This window comes from Aspergillus foveolatus (assembly GCF_047715535.1).
Source record: "Aspergillus foveolatus strain CBS 279.81 unplaced genomic scaffold BDW70scaffold_10, whole genome shotgun sequence".
In the NCBI taxonomy this organism is placed as follows: domain Eukaryota; kingdom Fungi; phylum Ascomycota; class Eurotiomycetes; order Eurotiales; family Aspergillaceae; genus Aspergillus; species Aspergillus foveolatus.
Genome location: NW_027396074.1, coordinates 107,478 through 130,488, shown reverse-complemented (window position 1 = coordinate 130,488; position 23,011 = coordinate 107,478). Strand labels below are relative to the sequence as shown.

Here is a 23,011-nt window from a genome sequence, read left to right as displayed (position 1 = left end):
AGTGCTGGATAGGCTGGTTTGCCTGCATATGGCGGCCGGGCAGGCTAGCACAGAAGCAAGGTTGGGTTTGAGATGCTACATGTGGTTTACATGTAGAAGGCGGATAGTGCCCGATGTATTGTCGCCATCACGCGACTCCAGACTCCTGCAATCGCTGTGATGCTGACTGCGTTTCGGGATACAATGACGCTCATCTTGGACGCTGTCAGGTTTTCTCCAATGCAGCACGGCTGTACTGCAGCTGGTTGCAGGTAGATTGTGAGCTGTTTTGAAATTGCAGGAAGTCTGTCGAAATGTGACTCAGTGAACACTTCGCGGGCCGTCTTTCCGGTCAATTTAGCAATCGAGGACTGAAATATTCCATCTGATGCAGTTGGTCAGGCGTTTTCTGGTCGTGATCTGTTTGTTCTCTTCATCCGCGGGACCGGAGTAGCAACTCTTCCATCCGTTTCAGAGGATAAAGACCACTCATGTCCGGTTCCGAAGCCCAATTCGACTGTCGAGCCTATAACACATCATTCAGAAAGCCATTCAAAGCCACTTAGTAGCGAGGGTCAAGGCGTTATAGAATCCAGCCTGACAACTGATCAATCCCCCATGGCCAGAACATGCGTTCGAACATACTGCTTATTCTTGGGCGTTAGTTCCATCAAGTCGCTCCGTTTCGATACTGTCATGCCGCAGGGAGCATATCGTGGCAAGCCGTCTTGAAAGAAAAGGTATGGCGAGCACGAAGGTCCCTTTAAGAGCATAACTCAATCAATTTCCCTGGTATTGTTGTTAGAGATAGGGAATGTACCACTCTAACATAGCGGTTACTGATACAATATGGATAGCCAAAGAACCTGGCCATTTGATTGTCACCCTCCTTAAAACGGGCCTCATGCTCAAACAATCCAGGTTCTTCGCTCAGTTGGTTTCCATGGGCACATAGCATTACCTTCGCGGCTGTATTGTTTCAAGAGAGATACTCCATCATCCACTCGTAGACCCGTCCATAGCAAGGCGTAGACAAAGGAATCCAAGAAGGAACCCGATGGGTCAAAGCCATGCCCTTCATAACCGCTCTTGCCGCTGTGGATGTTAATAAGCAGTATGACTCAAATGAGGACTGAGGTCGAGTCTATGACGCGATTCTACACAAACGAGCAAACCATCTTACTCACTTATTGGTCGCACGATGGTAAAGCCACACACGACTGGGCTGTAGGAGCAAATAATCCAAAAGAAAAAAGTAAAAAAGCCGGCTCAGGACATTCCAAGTCCATCTTCAGCTTGCACTGCGTCTCGATCTGGCCTTGAGAATATTCCACCTCTTCATATCTGCCTACGACATCAGAAATGCTGGCTTTGGCCACGGGGCTTACGCTTTAGGTGTGTCCAGTCGTCGAATAGCTTCTGTAGTCTCACTCGTAGTCGACAAAAGGCAAGGCCTCCAGGTGAGGATTCTGTTCTTCGCGCAGTCAGAACTTCAACACCTGTCTCCGTGACGAGCAAAGAGTGTTCTAAACGTATGTCAGTTGATGACTGCTAAATATGTTTTCCTTACGCACCAAACTGAGCAGTCCTTTTTCCATCGGCAGTGACATTCGTCCAGTCATCCGGCCAACAAATCGCCCGAGGACTCCCCAGAGCAAGTATAGGCTCAATGGTAAAAGTCATTCCGGCCTTACACACTCCCACTGCCTCGTTCTTGCCATAATGAGGTATCCACGGCGGGGGATGGAATTTGGTATTAATGCCATGGCCACCCCAGGTTGTGACTACATCACAGTTTCTTGACCTTGCATGCTTCTCAACAATGCGACCGAACTCCCGTATAGGCGTGCCGGGCTTGACAAGTTCGACTGCCAAATCCAAGCATTCGCGTGTTGTTTCGACTACCTTGACCGACCGAACTTGGGTTTGTCTTGGCTCGACCACCCACGTAGTTCGTTTCGTTGACATTACCATGGTAACCGTCGTGGTAGAGCGATATGTCGAGATTGATGTTATCGCCGTCGAGAAGGATCCGCTGGTCAGGCATCCCGTGGCAAACCACTTCATTTGCAGAAGTGTACAGCGATTTGGAGACGTGGCTTCAGTTTAAGGCGAAGGATATGACTGCCGAGGTTAGAAAGGAAATTATCTTGAAGAGGGTTGCTCTCACATCGCGCTCTATACAAGCTTTATGGCTGCTCTCGTCCAGGTAATCTGTGGTGACGCCCGGCTTGATCCCGCGGCCGTGTTATCCAGTGCTTCTCGAGCTAGTCTGCGGACCTTCCGTATGACCTCTTGTGCCTTGGTGTCCGGGATATCTATCTTCGTCCTGCCTAGGAAGCGTTCGCCCTTGAGTTTACCAGTCACGGCCCAGTGTGGGCTTTTTATCGACTTGGGCACAGTACGCATCGGAGAAAGAGATAGACCTGTCGGATAGTGCCAAAGAAGGAATGTCAGGGCAAAGAGTTGTATAAAGCATTCACTGCGCCACGGTCAAAGACAGCCTAGAGCTGAAGTCTGATGTCTTATGGATGGTACCATTTTGGGAGGATGGACTCCTTGTGCTGGCTCTGCACGTCAGTCAGCTTGCATCCCCAGTGAAAAGAAGCCAAAGGGCCGTAGGAACGAAACAGACCTAGTTCCTCTTGAATCACTCCTGGGATTGAAATAGCTGTCCTTGATGTCGTTTTTCAGACACGTCGACAGTGCAAATCGCCCGCGTCATTCCCGCGGCCAGCCCCAAGACACTTTCTGCTGTCGACCATTGCGATTGAGAAGACTTCTTTCGATGGAAGGGATGTGGTTTGGGATGAATGTTGTCTTGGTGTTGGTCGTGATTGTTGCCTCCACTAGCGACACGCTAATCCTGGGAATGAGGGAAGACGCTTCGATACCGGTATTGTGTGACCTCGCATCTGTAGTCGATCACTGACCCCAGGCCTTGGCCTGGTTAGGAGCTTTTTGGAAAATCATGTACCTGCATACCCATTACTACGAGTCCAAACTACAGACTACGGACTACGGTCTCTAGATTCATGTTCAAACCATGGTTTCCTTCGAAATGGCCTTGATCACACTCAACTAGCACTTCTCCAACCCATGTGCGGGGTCCCGAGTTTTGACCGGATCAGGCTACCTAACAGCACGCTCGCTTGACCTGGACTTCTCTTAAAAGGCCGGCATCCTCAGTACAGGTCTTCATCTGCTTGCAATACTGCGAATAGTGCTATTCCTCCGCTCGGTGGGTAGACGGTCTCTAGTTACCCTTCTCGCATTTTAACAGTCCATCTAACCGATCACGAAACAGCACAATGCAACTCAGCGCATCTCAATTACGCTATCTCAAACCAGTTCAGAATGCTCTCCGTGAGTATGTAGAGAAGCTTCAGGGCATAAACCACAAAGTGAGCCAGTCGATCGTCCCGCGATGTCGTGATCAATGGACACGCATTAACAGTCAAAGATATGGTCCAATCCAGAACTTGCATATAACGAGCACCAGGCGCATAATAATATTTGCGAGCTCTTCGAGGCGCTCAGATCGGAGGGCTACTCTGTCCGACGCCACGCTTACGGGTTAGACACCGCGTTTGAGATCGAATACAAGCATGGCGACGCCGACAGTGGCCGCGTGCTAACATTCAACGCCGAATACGATGCCCTTCCGGGCATTGGGCATGCATGTGGTCATAACCTTATTGCAACTAGCTCTATAGCCGCCTTTATCGCTACCTGCGAGGCGATGAAAGCCGCTGCTCCTGCTGGCCTAGCCTATACCGTCCGTCTACTAGGAACCCCAGCAGAGGAATCCGGCGGCGGAAAGATCCGTCTACTGGACAACGGTGCATACAAAGGCGTCAACGCCTGTCTGATGGTCCATCCTGCGGCACTGCCACCGGGTCAGGCTAACCTCCTGAGCGTAGCGAAGCCGCCCGAAGGCGGGTTCCTGGCAAACGACAAAGTCCGCGTAACCTTCACTGGGAAACCAGCTCATGCTGCCGCGGCACCTTGGGAAGGGATCAATGCCCTCGATGCCGTTGTAGCAGCCTATGTAAACATCTCACTTCTCCGGCAACAGATTCTACCCTCTCAGCGGGTACATGGGGTTATTGTCAATGGCGGGGACAGACCGAATATCATCCCCTGGTCGGCGAGCGTGGACTACTATATCCGCTCCCCAACTATGGCAACGCTGAAACCACTGACCGAGAAGGTTGTGAAATGTTTTGAGGCCGCGGCGACTGCTACGGGGTGTAAGGTAGATTTCGAGTGGTAGGTGTTTCTCTGGAGTCTTGTTCGAAATCGCAATCTCGGGCTCACCGTTTGGCATAGGGGTCCCTCATACGCTGACGTGAAATCCAACGAGCATATCTGTGAGAGCTACGTCTCCGTCATGCGAGCCATGGGCCAACATGTTCTCCTCAACAGCCCCCAGGGGGCAGGAGGCAGTGCGTCGACAGACATGGGTACGTCACATTACCTACAATCCAGAGTAGCAACTACCTCCAACAACAGTTTCTCCTAACATGGCCTCCTGAAGGAAACGTATCCTACGCAATCCCCGGCTTCCACGGGATATTCTTCATCTCGGCCAAAAGCGGCAACCATACTCCGCAGTTTACTGATGAAGCTGGTTCTCCCGATGCGTATAAACGAGCGCTTGATTGTGCGGCCGGCATGGCTGTTACCGCTTGCTACATTTTGGAAGATGATGATTTCGCCAGGCAGGTTGAGGAGGATTTTTTGCGAGGCGGGCCATTGTAGCAGCAGCAAATCTCTTCTTTCCGAAGAATCAATCCAGGTTCTGTGTTTTTTCGCCGATTGAGTTGCACATTATGCCACGTGCGCACTTGGTGACCATAAGCGGAATTATATATTTGTTGAATCACTACGGGAACTAAGGCTTTTAAAAGAATGTTGGTGGAAATAAGCCTTTCTAGAATAGCTCGCAAGCCTTAGGAGCATTATAAGTCCTAGGAGCCACTATTGAACCAGTTAGGAGTATTATGCATGGTGCTGATACATTCTTGAGGACTATACAGAGCTGGGGAGACGCGTCAAAACGCTTAAAACTGTAGTTGCTCAATTTAGTTTCATCTGGCAAAGAGCCTTTCAACAAGTAGCCGGGCTAGCTCAATCGGCAGAGCGTGAGACTCTTAATCTCAAGGTTGGGGGTTCGACCCCCCCGTTCGGCTGTCTTTTTGTTCTTAACCTTTTTTTTTATTTACCCTCTCCCCTGACACCTTACAATTACCTTTATTTGCAAGCCCTTTGTGTTTGTGCATGACTGATCTATTTATTTAGGTTAGTTTTATGTGGTTTAGGTTAACGTTGGATACCTATAAGGCGCAACCCTAGCTAGCACCAATGTGTGCCAGGAACATCGCTTCGACTGGGGTTAATAAGCCAGAAGCTTATAGGATCCTCATTCTGGAATGCGCAGTCGATAGTATATTTGAACCATATACACGCTAAAGATCTAATTTTTCACACTTCATACATCTTACGCGGTAGGAGCAACAATCTTGTCCCTGACGTACAGGTCAACGTACTTGTCGACCTCGTAGGCTTCCAGCTCGGCCTTGTTGTTTCCAAGGTCGACGAGTTCCTGCAGACGAGCCTGATCAAAGTGGGCTTGGAGGTGGCGCTTGTACTTGTCGAGAATCTCGGGCTTGGCCTCGTCGCGGCGGAGACGGTGGCCGAGAGGTGCCTCGACGACAACCTCGTCGAGCACAGTTCCGTCGTTTAGGGTGACGGTGAGAGCGTTGGGAATGGTACGCTTGCTGGGGTCGTGGTAGTCCAGGGTGAATTTAGGGTCCTCAACGCAGCGAATGCGCTTGCGGAGGTCCTCGAGGAGAGGAGAGGTGGCGGCCTCGGAGCCATCGGCATAATCATTGGCAGTCAGGCGGTTGAAGACAAGCATGGTAGCCACCATGTACTGAGTGCAATCAGTATTTGCCAATTTCTCATTCGTGTTTAAGATGCCATACCTGAACGCAGTGGTCACGGTCCGCAAAGTTGTCCATAGCCTTGAACTGCTTGTCGATGATACGGATGCACGCCTCGTGGGTGCGGTTAGTGACCTCCTTGATATCCTTGGCGCTCTTGCCGAGGGCGGCGAGCTTCTTGTTGATGATCTCGGCAGCCTCAATAGCAGTTTGAGAGTGGAATTCGGCTTTACACACATTAGCAACCCCCTAGGCACGAGCGAGGGAAGTGACACGTACCGGGATAGGAAACCTTGAAGAGAACGTTCTCCATAACGTAGCTGCCGTATGGGCGCTGGAACTTGAACTTGTTGCCCTTGAACAGGACATCATAGAAACCCCAGACGGGGGCAGAGAGGACGGTCTTGAGACCGCCCTCACCCCTTTGAACCTTGAGAACAAGGTTAACGGCGCGCTGGCAGGCGTCACCGGCAGCCCAGGACTTCCTAGACATGGTGTTGGGGGAGTGTCTGTAGGTGCGGAGACTCTGGCCGTCAACCCACGCCTGGGTGATGGCGTCGGCAGTCTGCTTCTCGCTGAGACCAAGCATCTTGGACACAACAGCGGTGGTGGCGACCTTGACCAAGACAACGTGGTCCAGACCGACCTTGTTGTAGGAGTTCTCCAAGGCGAGAACACCCTGGATTTCGTGGGCCTTGATCATTGCCTCCAAGACGTCCTTGATTGTGAAGATCTTACCACCGGCAATGTTTCCACCGGCGCGGTTGGTACGGGAAACCCAGTCAGCGACTGCGAGAATACCGCCCAAGTTGTCGGAAGGATGACCCCACTCAGCAGCGAGCCAGCAGTCATTGTAATCGAGCCAGCGGATCATCGCACCGATGTTGAAGGCACCATTGACAGGGTCTAGCTGGTAAGGGGTACCAGGAACGCGAGTGCCGTTAGGAACGACGGTGCCATCAACAACCGGTCCAAGGAGCTTGGTGCACTCCTTGAACTTCAAAGCTTCCAGACCACATCCAAGAGTATCAAGGAGAACCAGGCGGGCGGTGTCGAACTGTAGTTTATCAGTACCAATGTCGTATTATTCTATGAATCCATAAATGCGTTCTCAATGGGAGCTCATACCGCGAGATCAGAGTCGATCTTGTAGTTGTGGATGTAGTCGGCCATGTCCTTGATTTCAGGATCATAATCCACTTGGGAGGACGCGGGAATTGGCGCCGCCGATTGTAGAGAAGCCATTGTTGAGAATCTCGAAGCACGAGGTAAAGCAGGAGATGAAGAAGCTCTGTAGGAGTTGAACGTCGAGGAAGGGGAACAAGAGGTGCGGGAGAGCGAAGCGATGCGGGACTGGAGATTGCGGGGAGACCTGTGGGTCAGCCGTCTCAGCGCTGAAGAGGCAGACATAGTGAAGAGAAGAGAAAGAACACAGAGAGAGGATTGAGATTGCAATACCCAATTGATGTCAGAAGGAGAAGAAATAAATCGCCTGGTCGGAAGGAAGGGAGGAGAAGAGAAGAAGGGTCGGCTGAGCCTCTGGGAGGGAGGGATTGACGGTTGGCCGACTGAGCCGAGGCCGTGGCTTTTACGCCTCTGGGCCGGGCATTTAACCGCACACCGTACGGAGTACATAACTGCTCGCCGGTTACACTCGGTGATTTTACCATCCGATCTCGGAATTTGGCATCTTGCCCAAGCTGCTTTACATCCTTTTGAGTCGAATTCGTCTTAATGTGCTCTATGGTGATTGTAGCGCTTTTCGGCCCTTCCAAGCTGGTCAACGGGTTCCCCAGACGGCGCTTCCCACCGTACCCCGCATCTACCACTCCAGCCTTCGTATGGCCCGTCCGTCTCGACTATCTCGACTCAATCAACCGCTTACACAGACCAGCAGCCATCAGATTTTCCATTAAAGGATCTGCCACTATTATTTGTCTTGGCTGAGAACAGATTGAGCCTCTTCCTGTTGCCCAACGTGTTATCGCTTCCGACCGCTCGCCGAGGTCTCCACGGTTAGACGGCGTTCTGCAATCCCGCGGTTAGGTCCAGAGCATGTGGTTCTTCAGGACTTAACGGCGATCATTGGTTTTCGCGCAGCTCACGCTCATCGGTGTCTTGCAGCGACCTTATGATTTCCTTAAACACAGCTTTGGCCAGTAGGGGAGGCACTGCATTGCCGATCTGCCTCTTTACCTGTGTCCTACCGCCCAGGAACCGAAAGCCCAGAGGAAAGGTTTGCAGACAAGCAAACTCCCTGAGGGTAAAACCGCGCAATCCAGAGGGATGATAATTATCCCCACCGCCGCATGTTATTGTGCGAGCTTGCCGGTTTCCGTCGAATGGGGCTCTTCGATTATGGACTCCGCGACCCCGTGCGGCAGCGACGTCGTGATCGGGACTCCCAGAGGGGATATCGCGAATTGCCTGGCTGATTGTTGTGAGATCACGCAGCCCGGACCCTGGCAGGCCATGAGTAGGCCTTGGCAGCCGTGGGAGGCTCTCCCCTGGCCTAGAAAAGATCGGTGTTAGTCATGACTCAGCATCGAATCTCGAGCACGCATACCCTGACGCAATGATAATCAATCTCTTTCGAGACTGTGGCACTCCATACCACATACAATTTAGAAGGGCCCATCGGACGGAGTATCCTGTCTCTATGAAATCACAAATAACCCGGAGGAACACCTGTTGATGCCGATCGAACAGACCGCTCGTTTCTTCCATGGTATGAACTCTCGGTTTTGCTTTACGAATGAGGTCCCAGCATGAGAATATAGCTGCTGAGTTGGCATCGTCATTGGGCCCTGGGATTGTGTGAGCAGGCGAGAAGGTTTGACACGGGGGCGAACCATGAGAGATGTCCACTCTCATAAACTCCTCATTGCTGGTCATAAAGCTGAAAATATCACTTCCCTCACATTCTACATTGGGAAAATTCAGTCGATAAGTTGCTGCAGCGTGGGGGCATAAATCAAACGCCCATTTGATGTCCAAGCCAGCGGCCTCGGCGCCGCACGAGACACCACCCGCACCACAGAATCCGTCACCGAAGGTATATTTCCGCTGCGCCTTCTGTTTTAATATTGTATCCTGAAAGTCGTTGTCATCATCTAACACAACCACCGGCGTCTCAGGTTCCTCTTTGCTGCCGAATGGAGCGGTTTCCCCCCGCCAACCATGACGCAAGCTTGCCGAGGGCGCGCGGAACCCAGCATCGGCTTCCTCGAATGTCAGGTACTCAATAGAAGTAGTTTCTTTCTGAATAACCCTCTTCAAGCGGCAGAATAGGCCATCAGGATTATTCTTCTTCTGGCGGTCTTGACCTATGGGACAAACGTTGCTGAAGTGAACTGAGACAAAACGTCGAACAAACCAGAGAGGAAGCTCCGCGGTTTCGTCGGCAACCCAAATCAGCTCATTGCGCCACTGGGGAAGGTATTTGTCTGGGTGGTCTTTGAATTTGAGCAACCGGCGGCCAGTCAATATTATTTTGCCTTTCAATGCTTGCCGTATAGAGCAAATTCGGAAGAATGCGCCGTCGTGGAGCTCGACCGAATTGCCCGGCTTGTAGACAATTCCGTCAGCATCACAGACCTCTTCTAGCAGCTGCTCTTCTGGAAGCTTTGGCGAGGGAGGACTGGAAGCACACGCGGAAGCAAGCCAGTCCTCGCGCAGTATCTCGAAACACTCGTCGGTTATGTATCCGCCATCATGCGTCGTCTCATCCTCAGTAAGATCGATGAATTCCCTGGTCGCTGTGTCAGAGGCTTCGCGCAAAAAATACAACCGATCTGGGTCGTTGTCGATTGTGACACTGCTGGCGTCGCTAGCATCATCGTCAATCACACTGGGACGGTGGAAATCGTGCATGTTGCGAGAGCAAAAAGGTAACGAGACGCGAGTGAGGAATGTATACGCCGGACTAGTTCGCAGACAGTGCAAAAAGGAACTAATTTTAGGTAAATATAGGCCGATTGTCTCAGGGAATACAGTCTCAGAGAAGATAGTCCGAGACAAGATGGGCTTAAAGAATATAGGCACAGGGAAGTAGACCAATATACGAGGAGAAAAGGCTGGTCGGTAGGTAACAGAAAGTGTTAAAACAGTCCGGCAGCGAAATAGAGAAGAGACTCTTATATGAAAATCTAGGGACTTGGAGCCAGAGGGCTTTGAGGCATCAATACAAAATGAATAAAACATTCATTGTTTGACCTGATGGAACATTTGATCAAACGAGGAAATGAATACTGCAGACTGCAAGCTTTGCTGGAAGCAGGCTTAGCAGATGAAACATCTGCATACAACAGGTCATCCTAAGCACCCTGCTCTACAAAGAAAGAAGAGTAACTCTTACTTCCAAGGTTCTAGGCTGATCAGATGTCTTTCCCAACTGAGTAATAATTGAAGCCACATATCGATCCTTTTTGGGGGTTTTAGAGGGGGGTGAGGGGGGCCAGAGAGTTCACGACAAGCTGTGGGGATAACTCATTTAAACCTTAGCTGCAGCATAGAAGGCTTCTATCTTACCTATGGAATTTATAGAACCTGCGAGTCTTTTTAGATCTCCGTTTTGCTCTCTGTACAGAGCACATCCAACAGTTGAGTATATAGTGTATTAGTAATAACTGACTAATATCCGATCTTCTGCCGAATGGAGCCCTGGTTCCCTGTCCGGTTTAGCGGGAAAAAAATCGGAGAAAGATGGGCTTGAGAAATAAAAAGATGAGGTTGACTTCTCGTCTTCCCTTTCTCCTAAGACTCTTCTTAGCCATGTTCTCTCTTGCTCCTCCTATCCCTCCGTGGTCCTAAGTCCTGACCTTGGGCCCTACTCGCGTCCAGGTCCTCCTATCCAGTGTCGATTTACATCCCTTGATGTCTTCGTCATAGCAGATCTCTCCGACGTCGCTCCCTTCATCAAGTTCGATTTTTCCCACCATACCCCACCACACGCTGCGCTCAGGATCTACCCCTCCAAATCATATTGTAAGTGCATTTGGTTTGCTCTTTGGCATCCTACTACCTCCCTTTCATGATGATCTTTCCGTTTTTATAGATGTTAGACTTCCTAAGCATATTGCGGACACTTTCCGGCCTGACCTAAACTATAACATTTCGCATATTCTCTTGACTCACTTGAGCTGGGTGCAATGTTTGCTGATAATCACACTGGCCTGCAGTAACCTGATCCGCGAATCAAGATGTGTGGTATTATCGCATTGATTCAGGCGAATCCGACCTCCTCCGCTGCCATAGACCTTCATGAGGCCCTGTACCTCTTACAACGTGAGTCCAGAATATCTCTTGCTGCTTGCACTGCTTTAACTGCTTGAATTAATCAATATGACTAATCCTGTTCTTATGATTAGATCGAGGTCAAGATGCTGCTGGAATTGCAACATGCGCGGCAGGTGGTCGCATCTTCCAGCTCAAGGCCAACGGAATGGCCGCCAAGGTCTTCTCGGACGGCGCTAGGGTGGCCGACCTCCCAGGCTACATGGGAATTGGTCACCTGAGATATCCCACTGCGGGGAGCAGTGCAAATGCCGAGGCTCAGCCTTTCTACGTGAACAGTCCGTACGGCATCTGCCTCGCCCACAATGGAAACCTCATCAACGCGCCCGAGCTGAAGAGATACCTGGATTTTGAGGCTCATCGCCACATCAACACCGACAGTGACAGCGAGTTGATGTTGAACGTCTTTGCTGATGAGTTGAGCGAGACCAAGAAGGCTCGTGTAAACCAAGAAGATGTTTTCGCCGCCCTCAGCAGAATGTATGAGAGGTGCGAAGGTGGTTGGGCATGCACAGCAATGCTCGCTGGTAAGCGCATTGAAGCATAACCTTTAATAAATAATTACTTACGTCGTTAGGTTTCGGTATCCTGGGATTCCGTGACGCGTATGGTATCCGTCCCCTGGTTCTTGGCTCCAGAAAGTCGCTTGATGGCCAGGGTACGGATTACATGATGGCGTCCGAGTCTGTTGCTCTTCACCAGCTAGGCTTCACAAATATTCGCGACATTCTGCCCGGAGAGGCCGTCTTGATCGAGAAGGGCGGCCAGCCCGTTTTCCGTCAGGTCGCTCCTCGCAAGGCCTACGCTCCTGACATCTTCGAATATGTCTACTTTGCTCGTCCTGACTCTGTCATTGATGGTATCAGCGTCTACCGCAGTCGTCAACGTATGGGTGATCGTCTCGCCGCGAAGATTCTCAAGAGCCTTGGTCCCGAGGTCGTCAAGGACATTGACGTAGTCATCCCCATCCCGGAGACGTCAACAACATCGGCTGCCGCTGTTGCCCGGTATCTCGACAAGCCTTACTGCCAGGGCTTCGTCAAGAACCGTTACGTCTTCCGCACTTTCATTATGCCGGAACAAAAAACCCGTCAGAAGGGTGTTCGCCGTAAGCTGAATGCTATGCAAACCGAATTCAAGGACCGAAATGTCCTTCTCGTCGACGATAGTATTGTTCGGGGAACAACGAGTCGGGAAATTGTTACAATGGCTCGTGAAGCTGGTGCCAAGAAGGTGTACTTTGCCAGCTGCTCTCCGGAAATCACGTATGTCCAATGTACCTATCATGTTATCCCTGAGTCATCTGCTAATATTTGACAGTCACGCTCACATCTATGGTATCGACCTTGCATCTCCTAACGAGCTAGTTGCACATAACCGTGACACTGAGACTATCGCTAAGCACATCGGTGCGGACAGCGTCATCTACCAGACGCTTGAAGACCTCAAGGGTGCCTGCGCTGAGATTGCTCAAGAAAACGGCCTGGAGCATCCGCGTAATTTCGAAGTTGGCGTCTTTTGCGGCAATTATATCACCCCAGTTTCTGAAGGCTACTTTGATCACCTGGAAAAAATCCGGGGTGAGGGCCGGAAGGTTAAGGCGGTTGATCGTGCCAAGGAGGCCGTTACGCACGGATTTGCCAGCGAAAAGGATTTCCAGATTGCTGCCAATGGCGTTAAGATGTCTAGTAACGGCGATCTTGTGCCTGCGGAGAACCCCGCAGAGTCCGAGGTGCCTCAGGTTGGCGTCTACGGCTCCAACAAACCAGCTCCTCTTGAGATGGAAGAGCCTCCCAAGGTCAAGGACCGCATGGACATTAGCATCCATAATATTGCGGACCATTCCTAGTCATTTTTTTGGTTGTCAATCGTTTTTGACATCTGGAGTCTTGGAGTTTGTGAAGGCTAGAAAAAAGGTTAGGGAGGCCGTTTGACGATATCCACACCTACGAAAGATATGACTAGAGATGTACATATTCAATGTCTATTGCATAGAGCAATTTATTGATGTTCCTACGATGTCGAATATCTAAGGTCGAGATCAAGATTTCGCTTTCCTGCAGTACTACGTAGACTTAAGAGCCTCAGATTGCCAGGATCGGAGGAGAATGCTTCCGCCTGCGTCATCGTACTCACACCGTGGTTTCGGCCGTCTCATTTCACTTTCCCACCATCCATGGAATCATGACTCGTTCTAAAGCGGCCCGTGAGACCGCATTAATCGCTGCTGGACTAGAGAATATTGCACCTCAGATGCAAGACTCGGCCGTTGGGTCGCCAGCGTCCCATATACATGGCAGGGTGACTCGATCAAAGACTGCAGCACGTCAGCATAATAGTCCAGCACTCCAGAAAGAAAGTGCCAACCAACCGCAAAAAAAGAAGGAACAAAGAAAAGGAAAGAGAAAAAGTGTACTGATACCTGGCGATGTGAACGAACTTCCTCACAATCTCGGCTCTCTGCATCCGCCTTCCAAGATCGAAAATGCGGCGAACGGCGTTATTAAGACGAGAGTCGAAGAAGAGGGCGTAGACGCCTTTACAAAGGGGCTTCAAGCTACCGTCAACAAAGCTACAGAGGTACTTGCTGGCCCCCCATCGGAGGACAGCAAGAAGAAGACGAAGAAGCCAAAGAAAGCAAACACCTACGGCCTGACACCGGGCATTACACCATTTCCTGATTGGGCCCGTCCAAAACCCGAGGAATGCGAAGAAGTCAATAGACTATTATCGTCTATCCATGGGGAAATTGTTGCCCCGACCACAATCCCTGAGCCGTCGCTGACCGTGACTGGCTGCGGTGAGGTCCCATCCGTACTTGATGCCCTCATCCGCACCTTGCTCAGCGGCGCTACGACTGGGAATAATTCTGCTTTGGCATTTAACGGCCTAGTGAAGAAGTTCGGTATCCTCCACGATGGGATTGGCAAGGGCAGTGTGAACTGGGATGCTGTTCGCCGGGCACCAGTGAAAGATGTGTTCGAGGCAATCAAGTCTGGCGGGCTGGCGGATAGCAAAAGCAAGAATATAAAGGCTATACTGGATATGGTATATAAGGAGAACCAGGAGCGGAGGAATATCCTCGTCAAAGGCCAGGACACCAACAGCGACAGCGATAAGGTTGTTCAGCAGCTCAACGACAAGCCGGAAGGAGAGAAGCAGTACGAGATTGCATGCGCCGACCAGAACTTTCTTTCGCTCAACTATCTACATGGTCTTCCCACAGAAGAGGTCATGACGGAACTCATGAAGTACCCCGGGATTGGGCCTAAAACCGCAGCTTGCGTCTTGCTGTTTTGTCTGCAAAGGCCGTGCTTTGCAGTTGACACGCATATCTTCCGCATATGCAAGTGGCTCAATTGGGTGCCTCCGGATAGAGCTACGGAAATCACGACCTTCAGTCACCTGGAGGTGCGCATTCCGGATCATTTGAAGTACTCGCTTCACCAGCTGCTTATCCGCCATGGGAAGTCCTGCCCCCGGTGTAGAGCTATCACGGGACAGTCTTCTGCAGGGTGGGAGAAAGGGTGTGTGATTGATCACCTTGTAACGAGAACAGGGAAAAGAAAGAATGCTATCAAAGGGGAGAAGGGGAAGAGCAAGAGACCTAGGGGGTGAAGTTATTCAAACAATATATTTCGGTTGCGCTTAGACACACCTGGCGTTACTTCATACCCCGGTGTCTATGCTTGCGTGGTATCAACAGGGACTCATTACAAACAACACTAAACTTCTCAGATCACACATCAAGACAGTATATCTAAATATCTACAAGGTAGTTAATGGATTTGTCGGGTACGTAGAGACCGGCACGTGCCCGGCGCGACGGAGCGCAGATCGAAAGATCGGACCACTTTTTTATCTACTCCGCAACAACCAACGCTCGCCTCGCACAAGCCCTTCTTCCATTCAATTGCCCCTGTGTGCACGTCAGAATGGAGTGTCTAATTCCATATATCCCTCCAGCTCTTTTGTCGCTCGTAGAGCGTGCCCAGGAGCAAGTTCAAAGCCAAACACACACGTTCAGTATCGCCGTTCTTTCGCTCAGCGCCGTGCTCTTGGGCTACCTCTTCGTTGCAGGTAGCAGGGAATCACCCGTGTCTTTTACTGTACCCAATCCGCCTGAGATTAATCCAGAGTGGGAGGGGTCGAAATGGGAGGATCTGCCCCAGGGAAGTGAGGAGAGAAATGTTATTGAGGGCCAGATTCGCGGGGTGAGTGCTGCTTCCATGGCTTGACATACGCGCGTCTTCAGGGGTCAATCTGACTTATTACTTCATACTGCCCATAGCAATGGAACGAGAACCTGATTATGAGCTATTGCCCCGCGGACGGACGAGTACTTGGTTCTGGAATCAAGCCTGCGACAGCGGATGATGTTGATCGCGCGATTCAAGCAGCGAGCAGAGCGCAGGAACAATGGGCTACCACTACCTTTGCGGAAAGGCGGCGGGTGCTGAAGACTCTACTCAAGTGCGTTCCAACTCTCCTATCTTGAACTACGGATTGGAAGAATTGACCTTGGTAGATATGTGCTGGAACATCAGGATGAGATCGTGATCGCCTGCTGCTTGGATTCGGGGAAAACCAAGGTCGATGCAACATTCGGGGAGACGCTCGTCACTGCAGAGAAACTGAAATGGACGATCGATCATGGTGAAGAGGCGTTGAGCCCGGAGTCGCGACCTACGAATTTCCTTATGATGTACAAGAAGAACCAAGTCATCTACGAGCCCCTGGGTGTTGTATCGGCTTGTGTCTCTTGGAACTATCCGTTTCATAACTTCATTTCGCCGGTGATCAGCGCCATCTTCGCCGGTAACGGAATTGTTGTAAAGCCATCTGAGCAGACTGCCTGGTCTTCTGTATACTTCCTCAACATCATCAGGGGCGCTCTAGAAAGCTGTGGCCATTCCTGTGATCTCGTTCAGAGCGTTGTCTGCCTGCCTAAGGTCGCCGATCATTTAACCTCCCACCCTGGAATTGCCCAGATCACATTCATCGGCTCGCGTCCGGTGGCGCACAAAGTATGCGAGTCTGCAGCAAAGGCATTGACACCTGTAACAGTCGAACTCGGCGGGAAAGACCCCTCTGTCATCCTCGATGACAGCAGAACTATCAGCGAAGTAACCTCCGTCGCATCCGTCCTCATGCGCGGCGTTTTCCAATCCGCCGGCCAAAACTGCATCGGCGTTGAGCGCGTCATTGCCCTCCCTGGCGTATACGACAAACTCCTTGACAGCGTCTCCTCCCGCATTAAAGCCCTCCGCCTCGGTTCAGTCTTACTAGACACAAAGCCCAACAACCCAAACAACAAACCAGGCGCCCCAGACGTGGGGGCCATGATCTCCCCGGCGTCTTTCTCTCGCTTGGAGTTTCTCATTCAGAACGCCGTCAGCCAAGGCGCCCGCCTTATCGCTGGTGGGAAACAATTCGAACACCCAACCTATCCGCTCGGTCACTATTTCACACCGACCCTCCTTGCAGACGTCACGCCCTCCATGGAAATCGCCCAAACAGAGCTCTTCGCCCCCGTCTTCCTCATGATGCGCGCGTCTTCCGTCTCCGACGCAATCGCCATCGCAAATTCTACCCAATACGCGCTAGGTGCCTCGGTATTTGGCTACAACACGCGCGACCTGAATGCCTGCGTCTCAGGCATAAAGGCAGGCATGGTCTCTGTTAACGATTTTGGCAGTTACTACGCAGTGCAGCTGCCATTCGGTGGCGTCAAGGGATCTGGGTATGGCCGGTTTGCGGGCGAAGAAGGCCTGCGGGGCGTAAGTAATATCAAAGCGGTTTGTGTTGACCGGTTCCCGCGTTTTATGGCGACGAGGATTCCGCCGCGCGTGGATTATCCGATTATGAAGGGAGAAGCGAAGAAAGAGAATGGGGATGGTGCATTTGAGATGTGCAAGGGGGTTGTTGAGACGGGGTATCAGATCACACTGGCTGGGAGGGTCAGAGGTATTCTGAGGTTGATTGGGAATATGTAGTTCTACTTCTCTGGGGTGTACATACTAGAGATCTAATTGTTTTAATAAATTCGCTGATATAATTCAAAGAAGCCAAAAAAAAGACTCTCCATTTTATAGGGATTAAAAAAATTATTGAATAATTTTGATTCAAACATCCTGTAAGTGCGAGGAAGACGGGAGCTCACCTAAGAATCCCAAACATCAACCCCGTCCAACAATGCCAGCGCCATTCCCCCAATTTGATGGGAGACAATATGACAATGCAAGATACTTGGGAACTTGTCCTGCACAAAATACCGAATAACCATCCATGCCCCATCCATAAGCCGCGAATCAAAAAAATCCATGACAAATGTATCCCGCAGCGCCGCCGTCTCGTTGACATAGAATAACTCCGGTACTTCTGCCTCTGCAGAACTCACATTCTCCCATCTGAATTTGCCAACCCCGTTGCCAATTATATACGCTCTGTTACCATGCTTATGGATCGGATGTGGCGGGTGGATGAGGTCGCGCTGGTCGGCAGTGATTTCGAGGACAATGTCGACCCAGGTGTTGTTTTCTGTCGTGAGGGCATACTTTGGAGCGATGACGGCGAGCGGATCCGGTTCGAAGAGGAGCGGTGTCGAGGAGGTCATTTCGGGCTCGTACAGCACGTGGTTCCCCAATGACCAAGAGTAGGAGTTGTTTACGCGGATCATGCCGGTGCGTAGGGTTGCTGAGACCTCGCTTGATGGTGGGGGAGGCGGGACGCCAAAGGCCGGCAGATTTTCTGTGAAGCGAAGCTGGCGTACATCTGCAGATGTGTTGCCACCGCCGTAGTTCATGTAGCCCGCTGTATCTGTATGCGGTCCGATAGCAGCCTTGGGCACATTCTCCCTGTGGATCCAATCCTGATTGACATACGAGAGGATAGCGTAAACGCTCATAACCTGATCGCCGCCATTGACGGCAATCCGAATCGCGTAGTCGCCTGGTGTCTGGTCTAGCTTGATCATGACGGCGTACCGAGCTCCCGAGTATACGCCAACCATTTCGACTTCACGTGGTTCGACAAACTGTCCGTCAACTTCATATACCCACATTGGGTGATTGTCGACGGAAAAGGTTATGGCCTTTTGCGCAGCGCCGCCAATGAAATTGAGGCTGGCCCAGCCGTTGAATTCGGGATCGACGTAAATCACCGGGGGCTCGATACCCGACGGGGTGCAGTTAAAGACGACTTCTGTGGGAACGGCAGAGAGGATCCAGGGGCCGTAATCGCCTTGGACATTATGTAGGTCCGGTTGGAGGCAGCTATGTATCATACAATATCAGTATTGGTGTGCACTTTGACTGGGCGAGGCGCGTGCCAAGACTCACCCCTTCTCGGTAAGATGTGTGCCTTCGAGGACGGCGGTAAGGCCGTCGTCGCTCACTTCCTCAAGGTATTGGTATCCGGGACAGTAAACTGAGCCTCGACCATTGATGAGAAGACTATCCACGCAGCTTGTTGCCATCGAATTAGTTTGCAACACGAAGTAAAGGAAAGATCGAGCTTACAAAATGTTATAGCCAGACTCAACCTCGATGTTATGATACTCCGCCGAAGTAAGATATACCCAGTCCGTAGCAAGCATCAAATAAGGATTATCTTCTGCGTACTGTATCTCTGCCAACTCTTTAGGATCTTCCGTTATAACCGCGTAGGGTCGCAAAGCATCAGGCTTGCGGCTATAAAGACATTATCAATAAGACGGGCCCCATGGGCTTTATCGTGCAAACAAGGTGTAATCTGATTAGACATACCGAATATACATTGCTCCTACCTGCCCATCTTGCACGAGCCCCTTGTAATGCGAGTGATACCAAAATGTACCAGCTGGATACGCTCTGAACCGATACGTGAAAGTCGCACCGGGCTCTATTGGTGTTTGCGTAAGGCCCGGGACACCGTCCGCTTCAGGTGTTTCTCGCATTCTAAAGATATATATGTGAGAATGCAAGACTTTTTAGGTCCATGAAGAAATGGGACGCGGAAAGGGCACACACTCTAAACCATGCCAGTGAACGGTTGTATTGAAGGGAAGGTTATTGATGACAAGAACCTGTGATTGTCAACTCTGTTGTCCGATGTACACGGCGAAAACTTGGTTGTACCTCGACATCATCATCTTCATCAAATATCAGATCCGGACCTGGATACTCCCCATTTGTGAAGACCATCTCGCGCGGCGCACCGCCGTTCGGTGATCCGTATTCCCATGTCAGCTCGAGAGTCTCACGGACGAATCTAGCGTGTGAGAGACCAAGGTTCAGAGCCAGTAGTGGGCAGAGGACCGTGGGGAGGTACATGGCTGGATCCCGGAAGAATCAAAATGGCGTTCGAGTGCAAAACGCGATTAGAGACTGAAACCGTTTGATTGTGTCGGGTTGATTTTGTTCGTTGATATATACTTCGCGTTTCACATTCTTAGACTGTTGATTGGAATGTACCCGATGCTGAACGCGACTGCGCGACGTTTCCGGCAAGGGGCGTGGGTGCCTGGCGGAGGGAAGACCCTGGGATCAAAAACCGTATTTTCCTACTGGATTTGCAGGAGTCATACCTGAGCATAGCAGGGGATTCTTGTCTGCTCCTTTCGTTGCACACTGATTCTTCCAGCGCTCATCTCCACAGTCATTTGTTCAATAGCTTCAACCTCAACTCTCAACGATCCATTCACTGGGAAAATCGTACGACGACTCCTCTAGCCAGACCTTAAGCTCATCCGTTCCCAGGATATCTCGAAGATACCTTTCCGTCATTACACTTGCTGTATTCAAGCCACCATGGTAGAACATTTGTTGACTTCCCTTCGTTGTCGCCTTGATTTGCTCCGGCAGCTGCAGCATGAAATCCAGTAGCCACTGTTCAAAAGGGCCACCCGTAGTAACTGCCCAGTGCGTAATCTCTGAATCGTCATAGGGAACAGACTCAGCACTCGCACGCAGCAGAAGCTGGAAGAAGCTAGAGTCGTGCCGTGCCACACGGACAGCGGTGCGGAAATGCTCTGGTGGTAGGGTATACACGGCATCTACAAGGTTGTTCTGGCAACGGAAGGTAAACTCGTCGAGCTTGAGGAGGGTGGTGAGGGCGTTAGCATTGTGTTCCACCAGAGCCGCATGGATACCCTGCTGAATGGCTTCACGGGAGAAATTGATCTCATTTACCCTTTCGACACTGGGTAAGCGGTTCAACCCACCAGCTACGCGGAGAACCTCGAGAAAGCGGGTGTGGGCTTCGTTGAATCCTTCATTCGCTCCACTGAGAAACTTGTCGGGGATCTCAGAGACGTCGAGAATCGTCAGGTCCGTGGCCGATTCTACATCTGGCCCGACGTTTCTAATGCTTAGAGACACTGGCGGCACAGCAGATAAAGAACGGCGCCAATCTCCATCAACAACGTCCATATCGAGATAGTTTATCTTTCGTGCGAGGAAAAGATTAAGTATGTCTTGTTGGTCAGAAGACATACTGTGTGCCTCCGGGAACCAATATCGCCAGACGGCCAGGCGCATGAGGTCGGGCAGCGAGGATATCAAACGCTCAATGGTGCACCATCGGCACCTGACGACAGATGCCTGGAGAGATCTCCGCTCTTCCTTCTCGAGATGGACATTCTCCAATGGTCTCAGGATCCGCGAGATCTGGGTCTCTGAGACCCTGATAGCCGCAGCCTTCGGGTCTGTGGGCGACCCGACAACTTGGTTCGGTGGATAAAAATCTGGCAACACAGTCTTCTCTGTATCAAAGAATGCTAGCAATGTCAAAGCACGGTAAATCCGGTCGCTAGAGACGACCGCAGAGATGGAAGACGAGCATCGCGGTAGGTTGACATTGAGGGAGTACAGAAATATCTTCTCAATCAGTTCCACGGGCAAAGACTCCAGTCTGGATAGCCTCCTGCGGAGTCTTGGCGGAGGCGGTTTGGCAGCAAGGAGACGAGCCCGCTTGTAGCTCCCAGATTCGCGTTTGACGTCTGGTGGTAGCATTGGCCTTCCACCCCTGGGGCCTGATGGCACAGGTTTCGGCACGCCATTATCAGATTGAGCGCGTACTTTTCTCCGGCCACGGGTTCTGATGGGAGTTGGCATGCCGTCTATGAAGGAATCATGTCTGAGGCTACAGAAAAGTTATCCATCGATCATCGCGTCAGGTGACCTTCTCTCCAGCCCTAAGCTGCAGCCCTAAAAGAAGGACTCGAGATAATTGGCTAACCACTTTCGGAAAAAAATTATGACGTCATACATATTAATGCACCAGCCCGCCCTATCTTAACCATAGATCGACATGGTCAAGGGGGTATTTCACAGAGTGGCAAATATCGGTCTATTCTCCATCCCGGAACTGACAGCATGCCATGTTGTGGGGTTCCACAAGGCCCTAGATGATTCGGTCAGAGGCTTTTTAGGGCCAGACTGAAGGCGTCGTTATGACGGAATTGCTTCCTAAAGTCAAGACTTTGGCGGTTCAGGGATGAGGAACAGCAACTTTCTCATCTTTTTTGCAGACGGAACCTATCATTTTCATTTGTTCCCCCCTGCCACTGCGTGACCTCCAGTCAAACGTCATTTCCACTATATCATTGTCTCAGTCACACCTTGCCCGCTCCTGCCCTTGCCTTATCATTCTGGCTGGTTGAGGTCATCAACGTCATTACCTGCCATTTTCGCGAGTCTTTCAATATAAGAACATCCTAGACCAAATATTATATATACCTCGAAGTATTCAGGTACAATGAAACCATTCAGCGATATCTCCACACATACCACTGCATCCTCAAGCTACTCAACCTCTTCGAACGCGAACAATAACAACTCTACAAACAACGCTCAATCCTGTTCCAGTTCTAAAGTCCTCAAGGTTACCAAAAAGATATAAACCACTACCAACACACTTTCCATAATGGGCGCCGTCTTTTCTTGTGTACGTTTGTCTCTTCCAACTCCAACCTCTACCTTATATTAGACCCGCGCCTTCTGACAGCTTCACAGATCAGAGACCTTTTCCGCTCCATTGGAGCGTGCATCATGGGCGTCATCAACGCAGTCGCAACTGGCATCAAGGTCGTTATTAACGGCATCGTCTCGGTCCTTGGCGTCCTCGTTTCCTGCCTTACTTGCGGCTACGTCGGACGGAGAAGGCGCACTTCCACTCGGATGCATAATAGGTCAAGGCCAGTTTATTAGCCTGGACCGGCGGATATAGCAACAACATAGAGTGCTCAGTGAATCGGTCGATTTAATCTAGTACGAGTGGTGACTTGACGCCCTCTTTTCCTTTTTTCTTTTCTTGACACGCCTCTTTCCTTTCTGGCCATGCGTTTATTGTCAAGACTTACACCTAAGTACCCCATTTGTTTTGTGATGCGTTGGGAATGCGATGTTGTTGTTGCCTGGTTTAGGTGATTGTTGTACAATATGATATCCCCCTTTTTTTTTTTTGTTTCGAATGAAGAGACTTTTCGCTCCAAATTCTTCAATTGTAGGCAAGGCATTCTCCATAGTGTAAAGTTTTGACCTTCGTCGTCTAGCCTTAGATATATCCTACGGTGCAACACAAAATCCTCATAAGACATACAGTGAGAATTCATGTTGCTGAGTACTTCGGACATCAGACCGCGGCGGGCCGGCCCATTTGGAGATGTAGGAAGACCTATCCGAAGTTAAAACTTGCGGACGGTTTTACGGGGACGAGTGTTCTATATGGGCATTCTCTACTTGACCAGCTTACAAGCCAGATCATGGGTTAGTTTCTACGTGGTGGACAGCAGCACGAGAGGGTCGAGA

The 23,011-nt window shown here is 50.8% G+C and overlaps 9 protein-coding genes and 1 non-coding gene across 10 annotated transcripts; 5 read left to right on the top strand and 5 right to left on the bottom strand.

The window, feature by feature from the left end:
• Positions 1-1,136: 1,136 nt before the first annotated feature.
• On the bottom strand, positions 1,137-2,343 carry BDW70DRAFT_7546 (peptidase M24, structural domain-containing protein). Its single transcript, XM_073744770.1, has 3 exons — positions 2,150-2,343; positions 1,554-2,103; positions 1,137-1,505 (listed from the first exon to the last, which is right to left on the bottom strand). The coding sequence occupies exons 2-3, from the start codon at positions 2,044-2,046 to the stop codon at positions 1,336-1,338; spliced, it is 663 nt and encodes a 220-aa protein (XP_073598406.1). The 5' UTR covers positions 2,047-2,103; positions 2,150-2,343; the 3' UTR covers positions 1,137-1,335.
• Positions 2,344-3,068: 725 nt separating this feature from the next.
• Positions 3,069-4,829, top strand: BDW70DRAFT_7508 (M20 family metallopeptidase). The gene is made up of 5 exons (XM_073744760.1): positions 3,069-3,220; positions 3,287-3,383; positions 3,443-4,251; positions 4,312-4,445; positions 4,520-4,829. Exons 2-5 carry the CDS (start codon positions 3,291-3,293, stop codon positions 4,741-4,743), a joined length of 1,260 nt encoding a protein of 419 aa, XP_073598405.1. The 5' UTR covers positions 3,069-3,220; positions 3,287-3,290; the 3' UTR covers positions 4,744-4,829.
• Positions 4,830-5,101: 272 nt separating this feature from the next.
• Positions 5,102-5,174, top strand: BDW70DRAFT_t62. Its single transcript has one exon. It is a non-coding gene; the product is annotated as a tRNA-Lys (tRNA).
• A 151-nt stretch (positions 5,175-5,325) lies between these two features.
• On the bottom strand, positions 5,326-7,478 carry BDW70DRAFT_131139 (putative 2-methylcitrate dehydratase). Its single transcript, XM_073735938.1, has 4 exons — positions 7,056-7,478; positions 6,207-6,984; positions 5,970-6,154; positions 5,326-5,917 (listed from the first exon to the last, which is right to left on the bottom strand). The coding sequence occupies exons 1-4, from the start codon at positions 7,335-7,337 to the stop codon at positions 5,483-5,485; spliced, it is 1,680 nt and encodes a 559-aa protein (XP_073598404.1). The 5' UTR covers positions 7,338-7,478; the 3' UTR covers positions 5,326-5,482.
• Positions 7,479-7,641: 163 nt separating this feature from the next.
• BDW70DRAFT_131137 (uncharacterized protein) lies at positions 7,642-7,875 on the top strand (the record flags this gene model as incomplete). Its single annotated transcript, XM_073735937.1, has 1 exon — positions 7,642-7,875. The coding sequence occupies exon 1, from the start codon at positions 7,662-7,664 to the stop codon at positions 7,872-7,874; it is 213 nt and encodes a 70-aa protein (XP_073598403.1). The 5' UTR covers positions 7,642-7,661.
• A 134-nt stretch (positions 7,876-8,009) lies between these two features.
• BDW70DRAFT_157610 (DNA cytosine methyltransferase) lies at positions 8,010-9,800 on the bottom strand (the record flags this gene model as incomplete). The annotated part of the gene is made up of 2 exons (XM_073740382.1): positions 8,010-8,439; positions 8,494-9,800. 2 exons carry the CDS (start codon positions 9,798-9,800, stop codon positions 8,010-8,012), a joined length of 1,737 nt encoding a protein of 578 aa, XP_073598402.1.
• A 1,328-nt stretch (positions 9,801-11,128) lies between these two features.
• BDW70DRAFT_165693 (uncharacterized protein) lies at positions 11,129-14,965 on the top strand (the record flags this gene model as incomplete). Its single annotated transcript, XM_073741807.1, has 5 exons — positions 11,129-11,213; positions 11,297-11,749; positions 11,800-12,487; positions 12,543-13,020; positions 13,311-14,965. 5 exons carry the CDS (start codon positions 11,129-11,131, stop codon positions 14,838-14,840), a joined length of 3,234 nt encoding a protein of 1,077 aa, XP_073598401.1. The 3' UTR covers positions 14,841-14,965.
• Positions 14,966-15,157: 192 nt separating this feature from the next.
• On the top strand, positions 15,158-17,218 carry BDW70DRAFT_157607 (aldehyde dehydrogenase family protein; the record flags this gene model as incomplete). Its single annotated transcript, XM_073740381.1, has 3 exons — positions 15,158-15,436; positions 15,514-15,695; positions 15,751-17,218. 3 exons carry the CDS (start codon positions 15,158-15,160, stop codon positions 17,216-17,218), a joined length of 1,929 nt encoding a protein of 642 aa, XP_073598400.1.
• A 167-nt stretch (positions 17,219-17,385) lies between these two features.
• Positions 17,386-19,534, bottom strand: BDW70DRAFT_157606 (multicopper oxidase; the record flags this gene model as incomplete). The annotated part of the gene is made up of 6 exons (XM_073740380.1): positions 17,386-18,496; positions 18,563-18,688; positions 18,743-18,913; positions 18,989-19,159; positions 19,232-19,287; positions 19,340-19,534. 6 exons carry the CDS (start codon positions 19,532-19,534, stop codon positions 17,386-17,388), a joined length of 1,830 nt encoding a protein of 609 aa, XP_073598399.1.
• Positions 19,535-19,882: 348 nt separating this feature from the next.
• On the bottom strand, positions 19,883-21,214 carry BDW70DRAFT_157605 (uncharacterized protein; the record flags this gene model as incomplete). Its single annotated transcript, XM_073740379.1, has 1 exon — positions 19,883-21,214. The coding sequence occupies one exon, from the start codon at positions 21,212-21,214 to the stop codon at positions 19,883-19,885; it is 1,332 nt and encodes a 443-aa protein (XP_073598398.1).
• Between the last annotated feature and the right edge of the window lie 1,797 nt (positions 21,215-23,011).

Excerpts from the sequence above, each read along its gene's own strand:
- BDW70DRAFT_7546 (XM_073744770.1), bottom strand. The coding sequence starts at position 2,046 with ATGAAGTGGTTTGCCACGGGATGCCTGACCAGCGGATCCTTCTCGACG. Across the intron at positions 1,506-1,553 it reads AAAAAGGACTGCTCAGTTTG|AACACTCTTTGCTCGTCACG; the intron begins GTGCGTAAGGAA and ends ACATACGTTTAG.
- BDW70DRAFT_7508 (XM_073744760.1), top strand. The coding sequence starts at position 3,291 with ATGCAACTCAGCGCATCTCAATTACGCTATCTCAAACCAGTTCAGAAT. Across the intron at positions 3,384-3,442 it reads TTCAGGGCATAAACCACAAA|ATATGGTCCAATCCAGAACT; the intron begins GTGAGCCAGTCG and ends TAACAGTCAAAG. Across the intron at positions 4,252-4,311 it reads TGTAAGGTAGATTTCGAGTG|GGGTCCCTCATACGCTGACG; the intron begins GTAGGTGTTTCT and ends CGTTTGGCATAG.
- BDW70DRAFT_131139 (XM_073735938.1), bottom strand. The coding sequence starts at position 7,337 with ATGTCTGCCTCTTCAGCGCTGAGACGGCTGACCCACAGGTCTCCCCGC. Across the intron at positions 6,985-7,055 it reads AGATCGACTCTGATCTCGCG|TTCGACACCGCCCGCCTGGT; the intron begins GTATGAGCTCCC and ends GATAAACTACAG. Across the intron at positions 5,918-5,969 it reads ACCGTGACCACTGCGTTCAG|TACATGGTGGCTACCATGCT; the intron begins GTATGGCATCTT and ends GATTGCACTCAG.